This window comes from Canis lupus, chromosome 2 (genome assembly GCF_003254725.2).
Source record: "Canis lupus dingo isolate Sandy chromosome 2, ASM325472v2, whole genome shotgun sequence".
Classification (NCBI taxonomy): Eukaryota; Metazoa; Chordata; class Mammalia; order Carnivora; family Canidae; genus Canis; species Canis lupus.
Window position 1 is genome coordinate 30,254,323 of NC_064244.1, and position 22,560 is coordinate 30,276,882.

Here is a 22,560-nt window from a genome sequence, read left to right on the forward strand (position 1 = left end):
ACTCTCATCTTTGCACGTAGTTTCATGGGATACATGGATGCGTGCTCGTGATGGGAGGTGGGGCCACTCATCCCCATAAGGGCTGCTGACATTTGTGTTATTTAGAAACCCCTGGGCACGTGAAACAGGAAGACATCCACCAGTTTGGGTCTTTCAAACTGGTGCATGTCTGTCATGGGACATTTTCTCTGCTTCCTGAAATAGAGCTCAACCCCTCTTCCAGGACCTAATGGCGAATATGTGACTTGCATTTGGAGAGTCACACTGGAATATTTCCTAATTCCATTTTGGTAACCATGTGGTAACATGATTCATCTATTTTGCAAGCTAAAAACCTGGGGTAATAAGTGGTGTTAATAAGTCCAATCAGCAGTCCAGATCTCAGGACGGAATCAAGTAAACTGCTCCTCACACCCTTACACTGTTGAACACAATAGCAGATTAATGTAAAATAAATATGCTTCAGAGGAGGCTTTTACGAACTGGAATGAACATTTGGCATGTTTGGATGTAATTGGAAGTTTACCTTTAACCTACAGAACCCACAGAGGGAATCCTCCTTCTAGGTGTACTCACTTTCCTGTGCTAATAATACCATGACGACTACTTTAGTCTTTTTTTAAAAAAAATTTTTAAATGACAAGAATAATAAATTGGTTTGGGGGATAAGTAGTAATTTTTTAAAAGATTTTAAGTATTTATTTATTTATTTACTTATGAGAGAGAGAACAAGCTGGGGGAGGGGCAGACGGGGAGGGAGGAACAGACTTCCCACTCTGCAGGGATCCTGACATGGGGCTCCATCCCAGAACCTTGAGATCATGACCTGAGCCCAAGGCATACACTCAACCAAATGAGTCACCCATGTGCCCCAGGGATGAGTAGTAATTTTAATCATTACTGATTTTTTTTTTTTTCCCTAAAACTCACTACATAAATGCTCCTTGGAAACCTGAATCCCAGACAACATACCTCACTTTCTTCTGTTCCTGACTACAAATACTGGTTTATATAACGAATCCTGACTTCTGAGACTGTCCACTCTGGTGTAGGTCTACACCCAATAGAAGCTCTCTCTGCTTTACATTTGCCCACCCCTTACGGGATTTTTTTTTTTAATTTATTTATGATAGTCACACAGAGAGAGAGAGAGAGGCAGAGACACAGGCAGAGAGAGAAGCAGGCTCCATGCACTGGAAGCCCGACGTGGGATTCGATCCCGGGTCTCCAGGATCGCGCCCTGGGCCAAAGGCAGGCGCCAAACCACTGCGCCACCCAGGGATCCCCCTTACGGGATTTATTACCCTGTCCTTTTTATCATTCACTTTTATCATATTCCCCTCCCTGTCCCCAACTCCACGTGGTTCTGTGGTGTTTTCACTAAGATTGCTTCTTATTGAGGCCTCAGTAGTTCTCATTTCCCATAAAAGACTTGCCCTGGTTGCAGATGTCCCTCTCTTTATCCCTTTAGTGATTCCTGGGCAAGGTCACATGCCAGCAGGATAACTGATATATGACTTTCCAATGGCACCCCATAACATCTTCAAGGATGGAGATGGTACATGGGCAAATCTGGGAGTCTGAGCTGGCTGTTTCTTCCTCTGGGTGAGGTCGCTGCTCAGGAGGAAGGAGATATTTGAGATGCTCGTGGCCTTTTGTGGCCAACAACCTAATGTCTGGCCTGGATCTCTTCCCTGCAGTCTCTTGATGTCTGTTGCCAGTGGTGCTTTCACATCCAGACCCCGTACGGAAGCTTCTGAGTAGAGGAGCCTAGGGGTGTCTGGCTCCCTCTGTGGCCCATGCCTGCTAGATGGCCCCTACTCCTTGGTGGGGCCCGCTCTTCTTTCCCTGCTCGGTCCTATCCTATGGTCAGTCTGGTCTCCAAACCTCGGGTTTGGCTCCTCTTCCCTGCTCTCATCCTTCGGAAGACCAGAGTCCCGACCCCAAGCCCACTTCCCATGACTGGGCCCCACTTTCCCTGAGCGCCTAGCCATCACCTGCAGACTGAACCCAATCAACTATTAATGAGGTTGTCACAGAGGTCGAAGAAGGTCTTGAGAGCAGGTGTGGCACAATGGGACATCGGTCGGGGGTCGGTAGGCATCAGTTGACTTTCCTTCTCTCTTGCTCCTGCGGGTACCTCCTCTTGCTGCTTCGTAGGTCTGAGCAGCTAATTATTTCGCTGAATAAGGTTCCATTGTCTGGATTTACCCATCCACTTACTGAAGAATATTATGGTTGCTTCCCAGTTTTGTCAATTAGGAACAGAGCTGCTATAAACATCTCTTTCATTTTTAAAAATCTTTGCAGTCAAATGCAGGTGGCATTGAATCTTTTACATCTTTCCCCACCCCCAACCCCCAGGCCTGTTCTATTCCACCTGGAAATGCCGCCACTTGGGTTCTGAGCATCATAAAAGGAAATCTAATAAGGAAAGTGATTGTGCAGGGTTCCTGATGAAGACGGTGGGGGGTGATCCTGTTTCACTTGTCTTGGAGGATGGGGTTCTCCTCCGAGGCCTGGGGACTGGGTGCTGGGCCCCACTGGAGAGATGCTCACGGAACTCTCTCCACCCTGGTCGTGGCCTCTGCGTGACACAGACACAGTTTTCAGGGTTTGGGGTGTCCCCCAGGACCCTCTGACAGCCAGCACGCAGAAGTTGCAAGTGTGCATATCTCGATGTGTGTAAAGGCATGAGATATATTGTTTTGTTTTTACCTGTTTTCAGATTTTAAGAGGAGTATTTACCAGGTACCCTCGCCGGACCCGGCTTTGCTGGCCGGCTTGCCTGGGGTCTCCTCACTGGGTTTCTGACGCTCACCCATCACGGTGGCTGCAATTCTCGGATCGAAGCTGCTCTCTGCCGTGGCTGTCCTCTGTCCTCTTTGAATCTGTGAAATGGGTTGTTTGTTTTACGTTGCCCCCTACGAACTCAGCATGATTCTCTCCTTTATAAAAATATGAAACCGTAATATATAATCGTTGTAGAAAATCTAGGGAAAAATAATAAGAGAGGTTTTTAAAAAAATCATCCAAGTCCCACAGTCGTGCTCTTACACAGTGACGACTCGGGACCTCTCTGTCTGCTAACCAGGGTCCTGTCTTTGGGGTCCTTGTGCCTTTGCTCAGGGGACAGGCATGCTTACACTATTAATGATTTTCATTATCTGCCGAAAAGCAATTGTTTGGCTTCCCAAAAAGACGTGTAGCTTCCCTCCTGAAGCTACGGAGAAAAGCTATAAATAAGTTAATCTTGAAAAATTTGGTATGAAGTACCAGTGTGGTCTGAACGCTTTCACATAATTGGTGGGTTCGTTGGCAGGCTGTTTCAGGGAGCTCTCCTTTGCATCTCTCCCTCGGAGGAAGTAGAGGGGGAAGGTAGTGATACCACAGTCACAGAGGGTACCACTGTCTATGGAAGGTGAAAGAAAGGTATACATACATTTTTTTTAAAGGTTTTTTTTTTTTTTTTTTAATTGTCAGGAGAGAGAGAGAGAGAGAGAGAGAGAGAGAGAGAGCAGACTATGCTGAGCAAGGAGCCCAATGCAGGACTCGATCCCAGGACCCCGAGATCATGACCTGAGTCCAAGGCAGACCCTTCACCAACTGCGCCACACCCCAAAGGCCCAGAAAGGTACACATTCTGAAACCGGTAGTATTTTAATTGAAGAAGAAACATTTGAGCAATGCTTAGGCATAGACGGCGTTCCCTGTGTCCCTCAAATAAAACAAAGGAAATCTTGGTCTAAATCTTCTTTTCTTCTCTTCTGGAAGCCTATGATATTTATATTTCACTCTCCTTTTACCTGTCAGTTGGCATGAATGTATCTTCCAAGTGTGCTCTGAGCTGTTGAATAAAAAATGTGTGTATATATATATATATATATATATATATATATATATATATATATTGCACATTTAGGAAAAGAATGAGACTCTTAGGAGATTCTTTTCCTTAAAAGGGAAATGGTGTATGTGCACTTTCTCGCCACACACCTCCACTAATAGGCATTTCCAGGCTCTGCTTCAGAATCTTCAAAAGTCTCCCGGTGAGACTCTTCTATATATGGTTTGGCTCAAAGTCAGAGGCGGAGTTCCTCTTCTTGAAGAAGCTTGCTGCAGGGAAAAACCCAGAGTCCAAACCAGCATCGTCACCCAGACCCTCCAGGAAGACAGCGTCTGTCTGTCCTTAGCAGAGGTGGCATCTTTCCTACCTTCTCCTCCCTGTGTTTCTTCCATTCAGCAGCAGATCGGGCCATCACAGAGCTGTTGTTGTTGTTGTTGTTGTTGTTTTTCAGACATAATTGTTGAGGGAGTTCTTGTGGATTCTTTTTTAGGTTAGTGCCAGTTGTCATTTCTGAAAACAACTTTTATCAGAGCTGCAAAGCCGTCGCTTGGGTGAATCTTGTTTTCTCAGAAGGAATTCAGGTTACACCAGGTGCCGGAGTTCCTGGTGTGTCGCGCAGCATTCTCTAACTGGCTTCACAGAAAGCCTTGGTGCTTTCCTCGTTCTCAGATGGGTCCCTCTTTTATCCATGCGGGGGCTGGGGGTGGGTGCAGGAAAGCCAAAGAGCAGCGCACGCCACACCTGCATGCACATTCTCATGTGCTTTAGAATTTCCCTCGTTGGATTGTGGCACTTGGTGAATCTTTAAGGGAAGAAGATGCTGATCTTTTAATCCAGTTCTGGGGCATGTGCTCCCCAGGGTAGCCCTCTGCAAAGCCCGGCAGCACCCTCAATGACCAGGGGTCCGGGCAGCCCCTGCGCGGCCTCTGTGCTGCTCGGTCCTCCTGGTTGCAGGAGCCTCTGCATTTCTACTAAAATTAGTCACCCCGGGAAGGAGTCCCACCACTTCTGAGGATCTGGTTTGCAATATCCATCCATCTTTCACTTTGGATAGTTTGAGGTCAAAATACCCATTTACCGGTTACGCTGATGTTGAACTGCCTCAGGATCAGAAGGAAGATGGAGAGTGCTACGTGTTGTTAGAAGGAAAGCAGCAAAGTGATTATTTGCTCCCTCCTACATATTTATTTTCCTGGATCTTAAATAAAAACACCTATACATTCAGTTTAATTCATTCCTATTATACTGAATTTCTCTCATAGATTAAATATTCCTTACAGATACTGTGTTCATAAGCATGGCAGGGTTAGCTAATCCGGCTATAGTACGAACACAAGAATCCCAGTGGGTATTAACAATTTAGCACTGCTTTATTAACATAACGAATATGGCAGGAGTTTTTGATTATTGAAATGCGTGGAGCCTTAGTTATGCTATTGTTTAGAATGACATATAGGGACACCGTAATAAATAAGGCATTAAATTCAGCCACTGTCCCTACCATTGAAGTTGTACCTTGAGGTCAGGAGACCTTTCATCCTACCTCTGCATTTTTTTTTTTTTTTCTGCATTTCTTGGAAGAGAAGATCCTGTCTCCTATAGGGCTGGTTGTGAGAACCTGCACTATATGCTTGAGGAAAAGGCTTCTATACCTGATGCTGATAGGTGTACCTAACGTCAGAGAGAGTGAGCCCCTCAGAACTATAGACACTTTGTATGGCTACATGTGTCTGCTTGCTAATATACGGATGTGGGTATTTCATTTACATATCTTTATCTGTCTCTATCAATCTCTATCCATCAACTAATCATCTATCTATCTATCTATTATCTATCTATCATCTATCATCTATCATCTATCATCTATGGCAGAAATTGATTTCAAATTTACATGCATTAAAATGATGAAGCCTCTAGGCTATAGGATGTCCTCGTGTAAACATATAAAAAATATATAAAACATTACTTTCTAGACACTAGACCACAGGCAGCCTGAGAAAAGAGAAACAAAAATGTGAGCCCCCAAATTGCCTCAGATGACACTTTGGAGGCAGTGTCCAGAGCCTACCATGCAGGGAGAGGAAATGGAAACAAGCTCTGGAGGTTGGGCTGAATTGAGGAGACTTGAGAATGGAATTTAGGAAGCCAGGTGGCTAAAATCTGTGGGACGGAGTTTTCGTAGAGGAGCTGCACAGAGTGAGTTGCTGAGATCTTCAGTGGGTCTTCTCTAACCTCTGGTGGGGAACGGACTCACACAGTCCTGAGTTGGGAGAAACCACGTCCAGGAAGCAACAGACCCAACATCCCTGGACCTTGCTCCATGCTGGTAAGAGGGTGTGTTCCATCAGTCAGGGTCAGAGTCCTAACAAGGGCCACGCCTTAACTGTGGGGCTCACTGTTCTAGCCTAAAGGCTGTTCTGGACCTGGCCTATCCAGGCTCAAAAGCAATTTCATAAAGATGAAAAGAACTGCAGTCCCTCACCTGCACGCCAGATCTAAGGCCCATGTTCTTTAAAGGAATACAACAGAATCCAGTTCTCAATGTCCAGCAACCACATAAAACTTACTAGGCATGAAAAGAAGAAAAAAAATATGAGTCATTATATGATAAAAAGTCATCAGGAAAAGTAAACCTGGAAATGGCAGAGATGATGGAAGTAGCAGAAAAACCTTAAAACGGTTATTATTAATCTTGAAAATACGTCAGATAATGTAAAGAAAAAGATGGATATAATGAAGAAAGAGTCAGAAGATTTAAAAAGATCTAATTGGAAGGTCCAAGGATGAAAAACAGCAGCATTTAGAAGCCAGTCTGCAGAGGTGGGGACATGATAGTTCTGTATCTTTCAGCTCGGGCTAAAAGTCCTGATATCCACAGAACACCTAAATTGGCTCAAATTGGACTCTAAAAATCCTATTTCTCCTAGATTAACCTTTGGCCTTTCAGCAGATCCTTTCTTCTCAAAGAATCTGGCCCAGCAACCCCACCAATTGTTCTCTGCTCTATTCTTGAGGGTGAACGAGGCCTGCCCAGTACCGCAGTGCCAGTCATTCATTTAGGAGCGACATCCTATAAACCATAGATGCAAAAGAAATCTTCTCATTTCTTCTCATCTTTGAAATCTAGTGTATTCAGCTTCTTTCCAGGCAATGTTTTCTCTCCACTTCTCTTTAGACATGCAGGTTTTCGTGTCTAGAACATTAAAGTATTCCTCCTCTCACTTGTGTGCTGTGAGTGGTGCATGTGTGTGCCATTCATGTGTGCTGTATGTCCTGTGTGCATGCATGTGTGCTGCACTGCATGTATATGCTGGATGTATACACGTGTGCACGCATGTATAGTGTGAGCGCCAACGAACACATGCATGTTACATGCTGTGTCACATGTGTTGTGCTGGATGGGTACATGTGTGCATGCACATGCATGTGTGCATATGTATTGTGTTGCATGTATACACATGCACGTCTGTGTCATGTGCTCATGTACCATGAGTCATCTGGGGCATACACATGTATTGTGTGTTGCGGGTATGCACATGTGCTATTTTGTGTGTTGTGTGTCTACATGGGTGTATGTGTCGTGTTCATGTGTTATGTGTATGTGTTGTGTGTGTGGTGGTCTAGGTGTGGTGTGGTGTGGTGTGGTGTGATGTGTATGTGTGTCTGTTATATCCCTGCTAGCTCCTGTTGGTTCCTTGGGGCTCATCTTGGGCCTCACATTTTCCACAAGAATTTCAGTTCTGTCTTAGCATTCTCTAATTGATCAGAGCTCATCACACCTTATTTAATTTTCTTTATTTTCTTTTTTTTTTTAAAGATTTTATTTATTTATTCATGAGAGACAGAGAGAGAGAGAAGCAGAGAGGAGGCAGAGGGAAGAACAGGCTCCCTGCAGGGAGCCTGATATAAGACTCTATCCCAGGATCCCAGGATCACACCCTAAGCTGAAGTCAGATGCTCAACCACTGAGCCACCAGGCATCCCCCATCACATCTCATTTCATTTTTATTTATTATTTATTATTTATTAATTATTATTATTTTTTTACACCTCCCTTTAAATGCTGTTCATGTGCGTGTATCACCCAAGACCACACGCCCTTTGACAGTAGGATCATGTTTATCACTGCTCCCGAGGCTTGATGTCTTAGGTGGAACGTGGCACCCTCACGCTGTCATTACTCACCATGAGGCTCGGCAAGACATAATTCCATTTGGAATCTAGAACCCGCCAAAACTTAACAAATCACAAGTGCTGAGCGATGTTAACGTTCCCTTGGGTGGTGATGTCAAAAAGAGAGTGCGGACAGGGAGGGGCAGTTTTATCTGGCAAAACACTTCCCAGTACAATAAATGTCTGCAAAAATGTCAGTGATACTCTGTGCAAAATGACCTTTGCATTTTTTTCTTAATCACCTTTTCTCACTGAATATGCTTCTTTTAATGCTAGAAATGATTAAATCTAGGAGATTTACTGAGGGCTATTTTGGTCCTGTGTCTCATGACCCAGATGAGTGGTTTACTTTGCCATTTTATTTCCAGTTTGTTTTGAAAAATATTTGATTCAGCTAATGAAATATTAGACAATGTATTTGGCAATCCAGTTTGGGTTAAAACCATTTATTTCTGGGCTTTGCTAGTTTTCCCCAACAGGTCATTTATTAGGGGTCTCTTATTTGGGCAGTGACTTTTTTCTCTTAAGCCACGTTGTCGAATTCACATTGTCATTATCACCACAAGCTCTTTTTTGTCCAGGCTGTTCAAGAAACACTATTGCCCGAGGCTCAGACCAAGTTGGCTGTCTTTCCCAAAGGAAAACACCAGAAAAATCATTTATCACTTCATCCTCTTCCTTATCAAGGATTTCTTCTCACAGACTGAGGCTTGTCCCTGAGGCGCTTTGGAAATGGACAATTCAGGAAGAATCAATGGGGAGCTGCATTTTTGATGGATGAACCATTCGAAAATTCTATGGCATTCTTCCCATGACCTTTTCTGAAGACAGATAAATAGCCTTCCAAAGGTTGCATTTTATTTTATGTTAAAAAAAAAAAACCTAGCCAGTCAAGGTATATTAGTAACAACCGAGTTACGTTCAGCTTTCCCAATATGAAAAAAAATAAATAAAGTGTGTGTGGGGGGGAAGATAGTGGAACTTAGAGACTTCTGGAAGAGGAAGAGAGATTTCCAAAAGGAGAAACTTCGGTACCACAAGGCTCTGAACCACACGATGCGAGAATGCACAGAAGCTCTCCATTTCCTTAAAGATGATTTATTTTATTTTATTTTATTTTATTTTATTTTATTTTTACTTAAAGATGATTTCCAACATGGCATCCCACCCCACTAGCTGTTTTGTACTTGAGAAATCTGATTTATATATCGCCCCACCTGTGCATTCCCAGCACTGTGCAGTTATCCAGAGGGACACCTCTAATTTTGTGGCCCATGCTATGTCATGGAAGAAAACAATTAAATACATCAAGACAACAACACACCAAGAAGAGGAAATAGGGCCTTAGAAAAGTCTCAGTATTTAAATTCAACAAGGCCAGAACAAATGTGAGGAATGGTTAGAGCATGGACATCAGGAAGTACTTGGTTTCTTACCAGATTTCAGTATGGAAATAGAAAGAAGCATCCAAAAGAAATTACATAATGAAACAGAAAACAGGTAGAAACAATAGAATGAATGAAGCTCAAAGCATGTGGCCAGTGATAGAGAAAATGCTTGTGAAGAGCCAGGAAGGATGTGATGCAGGACACAGAGGAGAGCGCTGGACCGCCAGTGAATTACATCCCCAAACCCTGCCCACAGTCTGTCAGAATTAATATATCTTCAAATGCTTAAAATATAATTTTTAAAAAGATTTTGTTTATTCCTGAGAGACACAGAGAGAGAGGCAGAGACACAGGCAGAGGGAGAAGCAGGCTCCCTGTAGGGAGCCCGATATGGGACTGGATACCCAGACTCCAGGATCATGTTCTGAGCTGAAGGCAGATGGTCTACCACTGAGCCACCCAGGCGCCCCGAAATATAATTTTTTTTAATTTTTATTTATTTATGATAGTCACACAGAGAGAAAGAGAGAGGCAGAGACACAGGCAAAGGGAGAAGCAGGCTCCATGCACCCGGAGCCCGACGTGGGATTCGATCCCTTGTCTCCAGGATCGCACCCTGGGCCAAAGGCAGGCGCCAAACCGCTGCGCCACCCAGGGATCCCCCGAAATATAATTTTTTAACCATACTTTCGGTTTTGTTTTGCTGTGCCATGTTTTATAGACTTTAGGTAAGTTGGAAAAAGAGAGGCAGGTGTTTCACCACATTGAAATTTCACACATGGATTTGTCACATGTATCCATGCCTTTCACCAGAGTCAGAATAGATCCCTTGTATTGAGTGTTTACTTCACATGCCATGCCTTATTAATTCCCTTAACAGTCTGAGGGTGACTGAATTGTTTTTTTGTCCATTTTTATAACATCAGAAGGTGATTACAGCGATGACTGCAAGAGCTTTGAAGAACTCTTCAGGAGGCAATTTGATAATGCAGCATCTCGGGCTCCAATTTTGAGAGATTCGTTAGCAGTGTTCTTCATGGGACTTGTTGCTGTCTTCGTAGATTCACCAGCAAAGCAGCAGCCAATTTAGAGATGAGGAAATCGAGAATTATAATCGTCTGTTAAAAACAGTCTCCGTGAAAGAGTTCCATGCAAACCATTTAGAAGAAGTAATAGAAACTATGACAAAACCCAGTCACTTTTACGTAGGACACAGTGAGTAAGTCTAAAAATTCTAGAATACAACTGGAAAAAAACAAAAAACAACAAAAAAAATGAGCTTCCCAAGAATGAGATAAATCCCTAACCATAAAATATCTTTAGTAAAAACCTAAAGAAGGACAAGAAATAGTTTTTCAATTTTGACGCAGCCAAATAAAAATCTCTTTAACCCTCAGAGGGGCTTCGCTGTATTCATGATGAGTCAGCTGAACTCGATAAATGGGAGAAAAATTCTTCTCTGACTAAAGATGCTCTTTTTTTTTTTTTTATGTTTTCTCTGACTCACTCAAATGAAAAACACTTTGGAAAATGAAAATAATTCTCAGAATTTCAAGTAGGTTTTGCAAATTTTAAATCATCACTTTCTATCTTCCTGATCATGAAATCTGCATTGAATGCAGATTATGGGCTTGGCACTGAGTAAAAGAAGGAAAAAAGAAGACAAAGGGAACTGTGCTCAAAGCAGTCCAACCTAATAAAAAAAGCATGTTTGCAGTAGATGTGGCATAGAGAATATGACAGTATGAGATGTTATTTGTCAAGGGAGGAGATGAACACTTACCTTATAGACCACCATTTTCCCATTCCCATTTTCCTTAATTTAAGTTTGGAGACATATATTCGGTTCTTTTCTTATAAATGTAATTACAAATGAGATATTTAACAATACTAAAATTCGACGTGATGGTGAAAGTAAGAATACCTGGAAAGAATAGACTTTCTTCCATAGAATTACAGCAGTGGAAGAAGAGATCTTTGTACTAGTAGGAGACTTAGTGGATTATAATCCAGCTGTGGGTTAAAATGTTGTCAATGGATCTTTAAGAAAAACATGAACTCTTAGTTATTATTTAGAAACATTCATAATTCCATCACTTTGTTCACATAAAATACATCTGTCAAGAGACTGGTTGAAGTAGGAAAGAGGAAAACACAAAGAGAGAGGAAGAACCAGACTCCACCTAGTCCTTAGCTTTGAGAGGGAGTAGGTCAAGGCTGTGGGTTTAGAGCAGGGTGGTCACTGGGTCTCTGGTGTAACATCGGGTCAATATCTATTTAGAGAAACTTCTGCAGCAGGATGGTGGTGGTCTTCATCAGTCTGTCCCCAGGTTAAAGACCTTTTGGTGTTAATCAAGCATCTCTCTGGGGCTCTCACCCCCCACTTCAAGCGTCTTGGGATATTCCTTCTGGCCCCATGGAACGTCCTCTTTCTGGAGAGCTCCAGCGAGTGTCGTGTTTTTCTCTGACTGCATTCCCAGGGCTGATTCAGGGCCCCAGTCTTTCCTCGCGCCTTTTGTATTGGCTCCCCAAGGAGCTACCAGGCTGCACCTGAATCCGTCATTTCATCTAGCTCTGTTTTAGACAACAATTTCATATTGTGGAGCAGCATTTTCCAAAACGTCCTCAGAACTCTAGTTTTATAAAAGCTCAACACATCCTCCCTCCATCCTCCCATCCTCAAAGCTCTTCTGTTGCTTTGAATAGTTGCCTACCTGTTCACGATGTATAGTAACATGTTCAAGAGTCTGAGAACTCCTTGAGCAGAAACATGCTTTGTATCTTAAATCATTACCGCGTTTTTACACGATTACGGGACCGCGGCCTCATTTCGGCAAGCATACCTCAGCACACGTGTTACAGATTACAGTCTGGACAATGCTGAGCTGCCATTCTCGAATCCTCCCTCCAGAGAAATACATAGAAGTTCTACAGACTGGCCAGGTCGTCTTCGGAATTATTCAGGTTTTGTGGTCCCTTTTGTCATTATGCACTCTCCTTTCCAGCTGTGAATGTGTTCGGATGATGTGCACAACCGACATAATACACGTCGGAGGCTGTGTTTGTGGAGTTAATGCAAGAGGCCTGATCCGGTCGCTTGAGCTCTTGGGGGGTTCCAACATGGAAATACTGGGGAACCCCAGCAGACCAAGAGGCCATGAGAAAAAAAAAACATATGATGTCATTCATCAGTGAGGTGACCCTGGAGGCGGGTTTTCCTGTGGCATAAGATAAACTACATGACCTCCCTGGGTCTGTGCACTCTGAGAAAGTCAGAGCCAAGAACCAAGTAAAGACTTTGATCCTGCTTCATAGAGTGTGAGTGACCACGTGGGTCCCTCGGGTGAAATCCACTCGGGGAGCAGCTTCAGTTAAGAGGGGAAACTAGTGGTGTTTTGTTGTGTTTATTGAAACGCCACCGAAGGGGTTCAGTTCCAGAAGCCGGTTCAGGGGATAAAGACTGATCGCTGTGTGTCCTCAGGGAGCCAAACACAGTTTTCTCCTTCCTGTGGTCTTACTTGTTTTGGATTTGGATTGATAGTATAGGCCAGGAGACTTCCGGGTGGAAGTTAGAGGTTTGTGAAGAAGCCCATTAGGTCTCTGAGAACATGGAAAACTGCATCCTATTTAATCCACTTTGAAGCACTACCCAGAAATCATCTGATTATCCTTAAAATAGCTTTTCCGATGAATGTTGTAGCATGTTTCCAGGAATGGATATTTAGCATACAGTATTCCGTTTTAAATATTGTTGGCATTTTATCATTCAGATCAATGGCACCCTTTGGACTTCAATGGGTCTCACCATGTGCTCCTTGACAAAGTGCTTTGGTGCTCGCGTAGCGGTACTTACTGAGCACTTACTATGTGCTCGTGTAGCGCCGTCTCCTACCTGTGCCTCACAGGGCTCTGCGAAGGGCATTACTGTTATTATCATCATGATCTTAAGGGTCAGACAGCTAATCTTGGCCGAGCTAATGCTGTCTCTGGGCCAAGGATTCTTCATGACCACTCCATGTGGATCTTTTCCTGTCTTGTAAAATATATCCCAAAGAAGAAAAAAATATATAAAAATATATCCCAAAGAAGAAAAAAAATATATAACCGTCCTGTGTCTAGACCTCACTATCTTTTCATTATTTGTCTGTGTTTTGTACAAAACATCTCCCCAACCAAGTCCTAGATTATTAACAGTGAACATTAGCCAATGTCTAATTTGTTTAATAATTATGTCTAATGTTCGTAATAAAACACATCATCAGACATTTGGAAAAATCATTCATAATAGAAAAGAAAAAGAAAAAAGGAGAAAGAATAGAGCAGTGTTTTCTCATTGCCAATTTGAGACAGCTTGTTTTTTTTTTATCATCTCCATTATAGTTCCAATTACTGAGATATTTAAAGGGCTAGCTTAAGAAAAGAAAGTAAAGAAAACGTATTGAAAAGTAAGTAAAGAAAAAAAATCTCTGGGCCTGTTTAACAGTATTCCTCTGCAAATCGATGTCAACAATTATTAAACCTTCACGTGAAAACAGTGAAGGGAAACATATAGTTCACTAGAGCAAGGACACAGAACTGCTCTGCTATGTGTTTTGAATATTTTTAGTTTCTCAAAAATAAGTTAATTTTTGTTCGCAGTGTTTTGCATCCAATACTGGTAAAGACATTGATGGGCAACCAGAAATCACCGCACAGTCCAAAGGAGGCCATGGGGCATGATGGTGCAGGCCAAGCTCTGGGGTGCAAGCTGGGACGGGGCACCTGCCCAAGCACACGTCACTTGTCTGCCCACGAGTGACACTCTCATCCTCCTCCGGGAAGGTGACGGGGGCCGCTTCACAGGCCAGCTCCAGAGAGCAGCAGGTGGACACCTGAAGGCTGGCACACCCGAGGGCCTCGCCAAGTGAGTGAGCACCGCCAGCCCGTTCGGGAAGACGGCAGGTTTCCGCGCGCTTGCCAGTCAGGAGGCCCACGACTGTCCTCGCCTTTTTCATGCAATCATTTCAACTTAGAATTTGACTTAAAAATGTATTCTTAAACATTCACGCGTGTGTAGAATTGCACATTTCAGAAACAGAGAATAAGAGACCCCCCCCCCCCCACCCTGGGCCATCCCCTCTTGCACCATCCTGCTGGTCTGGGTCTTTTCTACCGCGTGGGACATTCCTGGACACCATGGTTTAAAAGGTGTTCTCCTCCCTTCCCTAGTGACAGTCGCTTTCCTAGAACACATCCTTTCACTTTTTGCCCACAGCGCCATCTTCTTGGTGGGCTGGGGTCTGTGGCAGGTGCATCTCGCTCACCTTGAGAAACAGCTGCAGGCAGCTGGCCGCAGCACCCGCCGCGCGTCTGGCTCAGGATTTACGCTGCCTCTTCTTGGACTCCAGCTCAGGCTTGTCTCCCTCGGAGCTAATTATTAAGTTCTCAAAGGGACGTTTTGTCTGATGAGGTTGTTTTTTTGTCTAAAACTCCAGGCTTTTCTAATCTAGAAAAAAAAATCACATAAACTTCTGAAAACGTAAAATATGTATATATATATATTTTTTTCTTTTCTTAGAAAAGAAAACTATTTTATACTCAATTTCTGTCTCCCTGCAAGTGAACATTATTTGAGGGGTTTCTTTGTTGTTTTTCATTTTATGTGTGTGTGTTTGTATGTATGTATGTATCTATGTATCTAGAACTTGTTCACCTTCGCGTGTCATTTGACAGAGTTACAATCGTAATGTAGGTGATTGTTTTTTTTTAAAGATTTTATTTATTTATTCATGAGAGACAGAGAGAGAGAGAGAGAGGCAGAGACACAGGCAGAGGGAGAAGCAGGCTCCATGCAGGGAGCCCGACGTGGGACTCGATACTGGGTCTCCAGGATCACGCCTTGGGCTGAAGGCGGGCACTAAACCGCTGAGCCCCCCCAGGGACCCCCAATATAGGTAATTTTTTAACAGAGACCATTTTTGGTTCCTCCGTGTCATCTTCCCCATACCAAAAGAATCTGTGAAAGCAGGTCAGGGATTTGGACAGTTGAGGGAAATGCAGGGCGCTGCAGAAATGATATATTATGGGGGGGCAGTGATGGAAAGTATGGCCTCTGGAGTCCCCGCCCCGGGCTCAGGTGACCGCTCTGCTCAGTGGCCTCCCTAGGTCACCCCTTTGGGTGCTGGTGCTTCCTCATCCAACAAGGGCTCTGATCTCCACCCCGGCGCCCGCCTAAGGATCAGATGAGGACCTGCCTGCCAGCAGTGGGCCCACCACGTGGCAGGTATCATCGCTGGTGTCACCATTCCTCGGTCCTGCATAAGTAGCTCCCCAGCATTTGCACCCTGGCGGACCCGGGGGCGGGGAGCAGACGCTGAGCCAGTGTCAAGTTCGCTGGCCACCCGCCGTGGCGTTCCAGCCTACATCATCGCTTCCGAATCTGTCACCCGAGTCTCTCAGACTGTCTTCCGCAGGACAAAGAGCGCTTCTGTTCCTGCTTAGGATGAAGAGCTGGGTCCCCGGGGCAGCCAACAATTTGATGGATTCACCCACCTTGCTACTGAGTCATCGACATTCCCAGGGTCAAAACATGGGACGAGTCAAGGGGAATTTATATCGTGTGTAAATTCTTGTCGCGTGGAAACCACCCGGGGTCCCAGCAGGGCTCTAACCACCTCTGCACCGAATGCGAGATGCAGAAACGGGGAGGGGGGGGAGGCGGGGGGCTGTTTATGTCTAAATGACCGAAGCCCTGGGAAGGAGTCTCTTTATTAAGGGTCCTCCGTCATCACGTAGAGAATAATTTTAATAGACTCCTGGTGCTGTCGGTCAACGTCTAGTTTTCTCGGGCTGGGGCTGTTCTGGGCTCACCTAGATCACAGCATCGCGGGTGGTTACGTCCCCAGTTAATGCTTGGTTAGCCAAACTCTTCCTGCTTAGCATTAACGTTCTTTATGAGTCAATACTGAGGCCCCATCCACTCTGTCATCCTTGTGTCACCCATGTCGCCCCTGCTTTGTCTATCTTTTTGGAATAATGAGATTCGCAAAGGAACTTAATACATCGATTTCATGCCCGGTAGAATTCCCCTGAGTCACAATGCAGAGCACCAGCAGGTGTAGAGATCCCAGACCACACAAACCCGTAGACGGGAAGAGAGATTACCCTGCATGGGTGAATGTTTCAGAAGCCAAATAAGCGCACGGGAAAGCTCAATGTAACGGAACGTGCAAAGTTCTGAATTTCTGGCCACAGTTAGTGAGAGGAATTAAAGGCTTGAAATATCCCAGGCTGATTTTTCTTTGTGATAGATGATGCTGTGTTAATGACAAAGCATCCCTTTTAGCATGCTGAGAGCCTCCCAACTGTCTCCCAGCCACTTCTGTTTAATCCTCACAAAAGCATACGAGACAAATACATAACTCAGGAAGCTTAACCCTTTTGAACAGACCTCACAGGTTTATGGATGAGGCTTGAGCCAAATTTATGTCAGAACAAGCTAAGTGAACGGATTGTCAGTGGCTAATTGCCTCTGGAATATGGATCATAAAAATGCAATAAAGGAGGAATCAAAATCAACACACATAACAGAAAAGCTCAAAAAAATGTTAAGCCATTTGGTTTTTGAAGGACAGGATTATTTGATATAAGCAGTGTTTTGTTGCATTGGTGAAACCCCCTCCTGGCTTCTGCCCTCAGAGTTTGACAGAAACAGCTCTTGCAAAGGTCACTGGTTATCTTCGTGTCACCAAACGAAAAAGGCATTTTATCTTCCTCCTTTTTTGAATTTCTAGCAACATTTGATGCAATAAACGGACAACTTCCTACTTCTTGAAACGCTTTATTTCCATGGTCTCTACAATATCCTATTTTTCTGATTTTTCTTGTACCGTGCTGGATGATCTTACATCTCTTTGTTGGGTCCTCTTTTCTACATAAATCTTTTTTTTTAATGTTTTATTATTTATTTGAAAGAGAGAGAGAGAGAGATCCTGAGCAGAGGGGAGGGGTAGAGGAGAAGCAGACTCCCTGCTGAGCAGGGAGCCCAACGTGGGGCTCCATCCCAGGACCCTGAGATCATGACCTGAGCTGAAGGCGGACGCTTCACCACCTGAGCCACCCAGGTGCCCCTTTTCTACTTAAATCTTAAATGTCGCCTCTCCACTAAGTTCTGATCCAGGTTGATGGCCCCAATTACTGTCTGACTGCTATTGTCTTTCCATCTGGGATTTCTGGCCCAAGCTCCTGCATCCAAGTGTTTATTAGACATTGCCTCTTGGATGTTTCAAAGCATCTTTAATGCTTTTAAACACTCTGGGTTTCTTTTGCTCCCTCCCCCTGCACCCACCTACTGTGCCCCCTTTAGAGTCCCATAGCTCAGTGAAGGGCTCCTTCATCTACCTGTCTTCACCAGATGTTTGGGAAAACCTTACCACTTATCAAAAAGGCAGACCATGCCTGTTTCTCCATACATCGCCAGAAAGACCTGTGACCTGTCAACCGGACAACTGTACATTGGGGAATGGAAACCATCCAGATTTTCTAGGGATTATAAAATAATCTCTGATAGGATGTTAATCCCTCGAGACACAAAATACCATGATGGTCTGTTGGCCAAAGAAAAGCAGCAGGTGATAGACATGCAGCATGAATCTATTTCACAGAGGATCCAGTTAGGCCATGAGCTTATCTGTGGCTATTTACAAAGTCTTGGAGACTATAAATATATTTAACCACCACCAGAATCCCCACAGAGGTCTTCTTACCATCAGAGTAGGCACTATTATGGTAGCAAGGACCCAAATGGAAATTCCTGAAAGTGCCCTCATCTTCAAAACAGTGAACAGACTGACAGGGGAGAGGAATGGAGATTTGTGTCTCCATCAAGATGTCAAGATGTAGAAGTGGGGATTCCTATCACACCCTCCTCTAACTCACTCCTTTGGCTGACAGGAAAGCCAGATGGATCTTGCAGAATGACTTGGATTATCACAAACTTAATCATTAGTGATAACAATCACAGCTGCTGTACCAGATGTAGGATGTTCATTGGAATAAATCAACATAGCCTCTGGCCACTGATACATCCATGCACCCATTGATGGAGTAAACTTTCATTGCAATGCCCATCAGTAAAGATAACCAGGGGAAGTTTGCCTTCATCTGCCAGGGAAGCCATAAACCTTTATTGCCATACCACAGCACTGTGCCCAGCCTCCTGCTTTTTGACACAATTCTGGAGGAGCCTTGACTATACTGCATACTGTTATCACACTGGTCTATTATACCAGTAACTTCATACTGAGTGGACGTGGGAGACAATTTTTACAAGCTACCTAATTGCCAGCGTGAGGGGATAATCACTCTGGATTTCCAGCTGTCTGCCAGGTTGGGGAGTTCCTCGGGGCCCACTTGTCTCACATGTAAAGATGTCTCCTCCCAAGTAAGAGGCCAGTTGCAGGGCCATATCCTCTGGATTCGGGCCCAACATAGATAATGTTGGATTTGCTGCTCTGACTCTGGGTAGGTTTCAATTTCTAAGATTTGGAAAGAGTCTGGAGTAAGAGAAGGCTGTGCATAGAGCTGAGGTGTGGTGAAAACTGTCTTATTACTTGGACCTTAATCCACAGTAGACCCAGCAGTACCTGGAAGTGTCTGTGGTAGAGGGAGATGATGCCTGTTGGAGGTCTGGCAAGCTCCAGTGGCGGATAGACACACAGGCCTAGGGGCTTTGCTTAAGACCACGTTCACTCCTGATCACAATATTCTGTTTGGAAAGCCCCTTCTGGTTTGCTCCTGGACCCAGGTAGAGACTGAACATCTTGACCCAGGAATATCTGCAACTATGTGGTATGCTATGACACAACCTGTCAAAATTGTGGTTTATAGGAAGCATTGGGTCATAAAAGTTTATTTTGAATATCCACAGTGGCATTATTATAACATGGAAATTGTATATGCAAGACTGGGCACAAGCAGGTGTACCAGATGCAAGCAAATCGCTTGGGATTGATTCCCACAAGCCCTGCTCCTGTGGCTTTGTCACCACCCCCTTATCATGTAGTAAGAGGCTTCATAGGGAGTTCCCTGTAATGAGCTAATGGAGGAAGAAAAGCGTTTACCTGGCTGACAGGTTGGCCAACACAGCTCATCTGCATCAGCTAAGAGTAGATGGATGCTCTACCACAGTCCTCTCAGGATGGCCAAAAAGTTAGTATACACACCTCCAGCACTCTGCTGGTTGTCCAGCTCATGGAGGGGAGATGGCCCGATGCCCAGATCTGATTCTTGGATAGTGGCTGCTTGGAAGATTAGTGACCAGGAGGCCAGGAAAGAGGAGTGCAGAAGAACCATTCAGAATGGTGACAGGGTAAAGATACCATGTCTTGCAGATATGCCAACTAGAGGACACTCCTTCCCAGGAAGCCCTCAGCAACTGGTGGACAATGTGACGTCTCATGTGACGGAGACCACCTTTCCCTGCAGATGCTCCATGTTGCCCTCGGGACCTTGTGCAAGTGACCTGGCAGCAGGGATGAAGATCTTGTGCGAGACTAAGAACATGGGCTTCCTGGTACCATGTGCGGCTTCAGCCACTCCTGAAGGGCCAACCTCCCAACACAAGAGGCCAACTTTGAATGCTTGATATGGCATTTCTCAGGGGGAGACTTGGCCATATATTGGATATTGTCCTAGAACTGCTTCATTGTGGAGGGGGCTGTGATTTGTCCTTGATACTCAAATACTCATCTGCTAACCCTACCCATAAAATTTGTGCCAACATCATTTGTGGACTTCCAGAATGCCTTAACTAATAAGCGTATCACCGCAGAGACCATTCCCTGAGACTAAGGAACTCCTATTTTGGCAGTGGTCTCCCTGCCACTCAGAAGCAGGTGGCATGATACTGTGGTAAATTTGATGAATACTAAATTATGGCACCAATTAGGATGGAATATCCTGCAAGGTTAAGACACTGTCCTTCAAGGCATAATACAAGCCTTTACACCAGGGCCAAGGTATGATATTCTTTTCCGCAGTCGCCAAATTCTGTGGGTCCAGGAGCCACGGGGCGGAAGCAGGAATCCTGTATCACTGTCACATCTAATTAGCCAGTTTCAGAAGTTTGCCTCACATGTCTGCAGTCTTGGGCTTCCTGTAGCTGCAGACATAGCATCCAAGGGAGGAAAACTTCTGGGAACACTGCCATGGTTTTGTTAAGTTACAAGCTAAGGCTGCCCCTTAGCATTTGGGGCATAGAAGGAGAAGCAGAGGAGGTCACTGTACTACTCAGTATGGCTAATCTCAATCACTAAGGGAACACTGGGTTGATTTCACACAATGAGGGCCGGGAGGTTGTAAAACCCCCAGATTCACTGAGGTGCCACCTATTGCTGCTGTGTCCCATCATCATGGTCAATGGGAAACAATAGGAGCTAAACAAATGCGTGTCCACTAGTGATTTATATCCTTTATTGATAGGATTTAGGCAGAAACCAATAAACAAGCACAACATTTTGTGAGCCAACACGCCATGCCAGCTGAAGATAAGGGGGATGTGCATGATTGGTGAGAGAAGGAAGCTGGGATGGCGAATTTAGGCCTTGGATGGAGGGTCGGTAGCGCCTGTGTTGTATGTTTACCCTTTCTTCCCCCCTCCATGCCTTCCCCTACCCACACACTACTTTTCACAAAGGACTCTGGATATGGATAATATTATCATTTGGTTCTTAGGGAAAGTTTGATTAAACGGACATCATTCTATGGGGAGTCAGTGGTTGATGAGAAATGAATTTCCTTTTGTTGGGTGTGTGAAATTTTCCAACGTAAAGAAGGACAAATTGTATGTTAAGTGGTGAAAAGGGTGGCTTATGCTGATGATTGTCTTCATGTCCCCTCTAAGTCCATTGCCTGCCACTTTCTGCCCTGCCTGTGCTCTGTGACAGTTACCTCCATGGACTGTATCGTCTGGTCTTTTTGGCCTCCTTAGTGAATATAGCCATGGAGAAGCATAGAAGGAAAGAGCGTGGGGGTGTTATCCTATTATCCTATTCCCTTGTCACTGGCCCGTGGCTTCAGCAGTGTTTGTGAACTTTTACTTCCAGCTGTCCACGGAGACACTCGTGCATGGAAGTGGCCATCAATGGGGCCGGCAAAACCCACTTCAGGGCTAGAGCTCATAACTACCATTGCTTATTTTCACTGCTTCACTGTTGGTTTTCTTAACATTCCCTATACTGATGCAAATACCCTTTTTATTAATGTCCTCAATTAATTCTTGTTAATGTGCCATCTGTTTCCAGCCAGGACACTGGCAGATATACTGCATAAATAGCTCTTAAACCTGTCTACTTTTCTCAATCTCTACCTGCATCAGTGAGCTTGGGCTGCTACAACAAGACACCACAGCCCATGTGGCTTACACCATGATGACTTATATCTCACTGTTTTAGAGGCTGGACACCTGAGATCAAAGTGCTGGCAGATTCGGTTCTTGGTGAGAGCTCACTTCCTGGCTTGCAGATGGCCACCTTCTCACTGTCTTTGCATGATGGAGAGAGAGAGAGAGAGAGAGTTCTGGTCTACCCTTCTTTTCCTATAAGGACATTATTTCCATCATGGGGCTCCACCCTCATGGCCTCATCAGAACCAATCATCTCCCAAAGTCTTCACCTCCAAATACCAACGCAATGAGGCTTCAACACACAAGTTTTGGAGGACACAGATGTTCAGTCCATAATTATATTGTTACCAACTTACTCCTACATTAGCCTCAACTCCAGTCTTAGTACTGCTGCTGAAGACACATTCTATTCTTATCACCTTCCCAACCCAAGCATGTATGGAGATGGTTAGTGCTCCCAAAGCATCACTTCTCCAGGGTTACCATTACACATCCTTGCAGTGCTATCAATAGAATGTACAGAATAACACATCCTGCTTCATTGGCTTTTGCTTTGATGGGTGGAGAGCTGTAGTCTGTAATGTTTGAGGAGACGCTAAATGTGCTCCTATGATTTGATCTCTCCAAATTCACTTGTGCCATCCGATGAGAGGAACCAGCCCTAGTGGGCTATAGAATGAGAGCTCCATATAAGAAGCAAACCTGATGGGCAGCCCGGGTGCCTCAGCGGTTTAGTGCTGCCTTCAGCCCAGGGTGTGATACTGGAGATC

At 44.5% G+C, this 22,560-nt stretch overlaps 1 protein-coding gene across 6 annotated transcripts in view; it reads left to right on the forward strand.

Annotated features, from left to right (window-relative positions):
• LOC125753653 (uncharacterized) overlaps positions 1-22,560 on the forward strand; it is a 175,552-nt gene that overhangs the window by 33,389 nt on the left and 119,603 nt on the right. Inside the window, exon 2 of one of the 6 annotated variants that reach the window (XM_049101338.1) lies at positions 19,873-21,151. The exons of the other annotated variants lie outside the window; for them this stretch is intronic. Within the exon in view, the coding sequence (XP_048957295.1) occupies positions 19,873-20,032 (160 nt within the window). The 3' untranslated portion in view covers positions 20,033-21,151. Of the gene's footprint in view, positions 1-19,872; positions 21,152-22,560 lie in introns of those variants that run through there. 6 annotated transcript variants of the gene reach the window in all.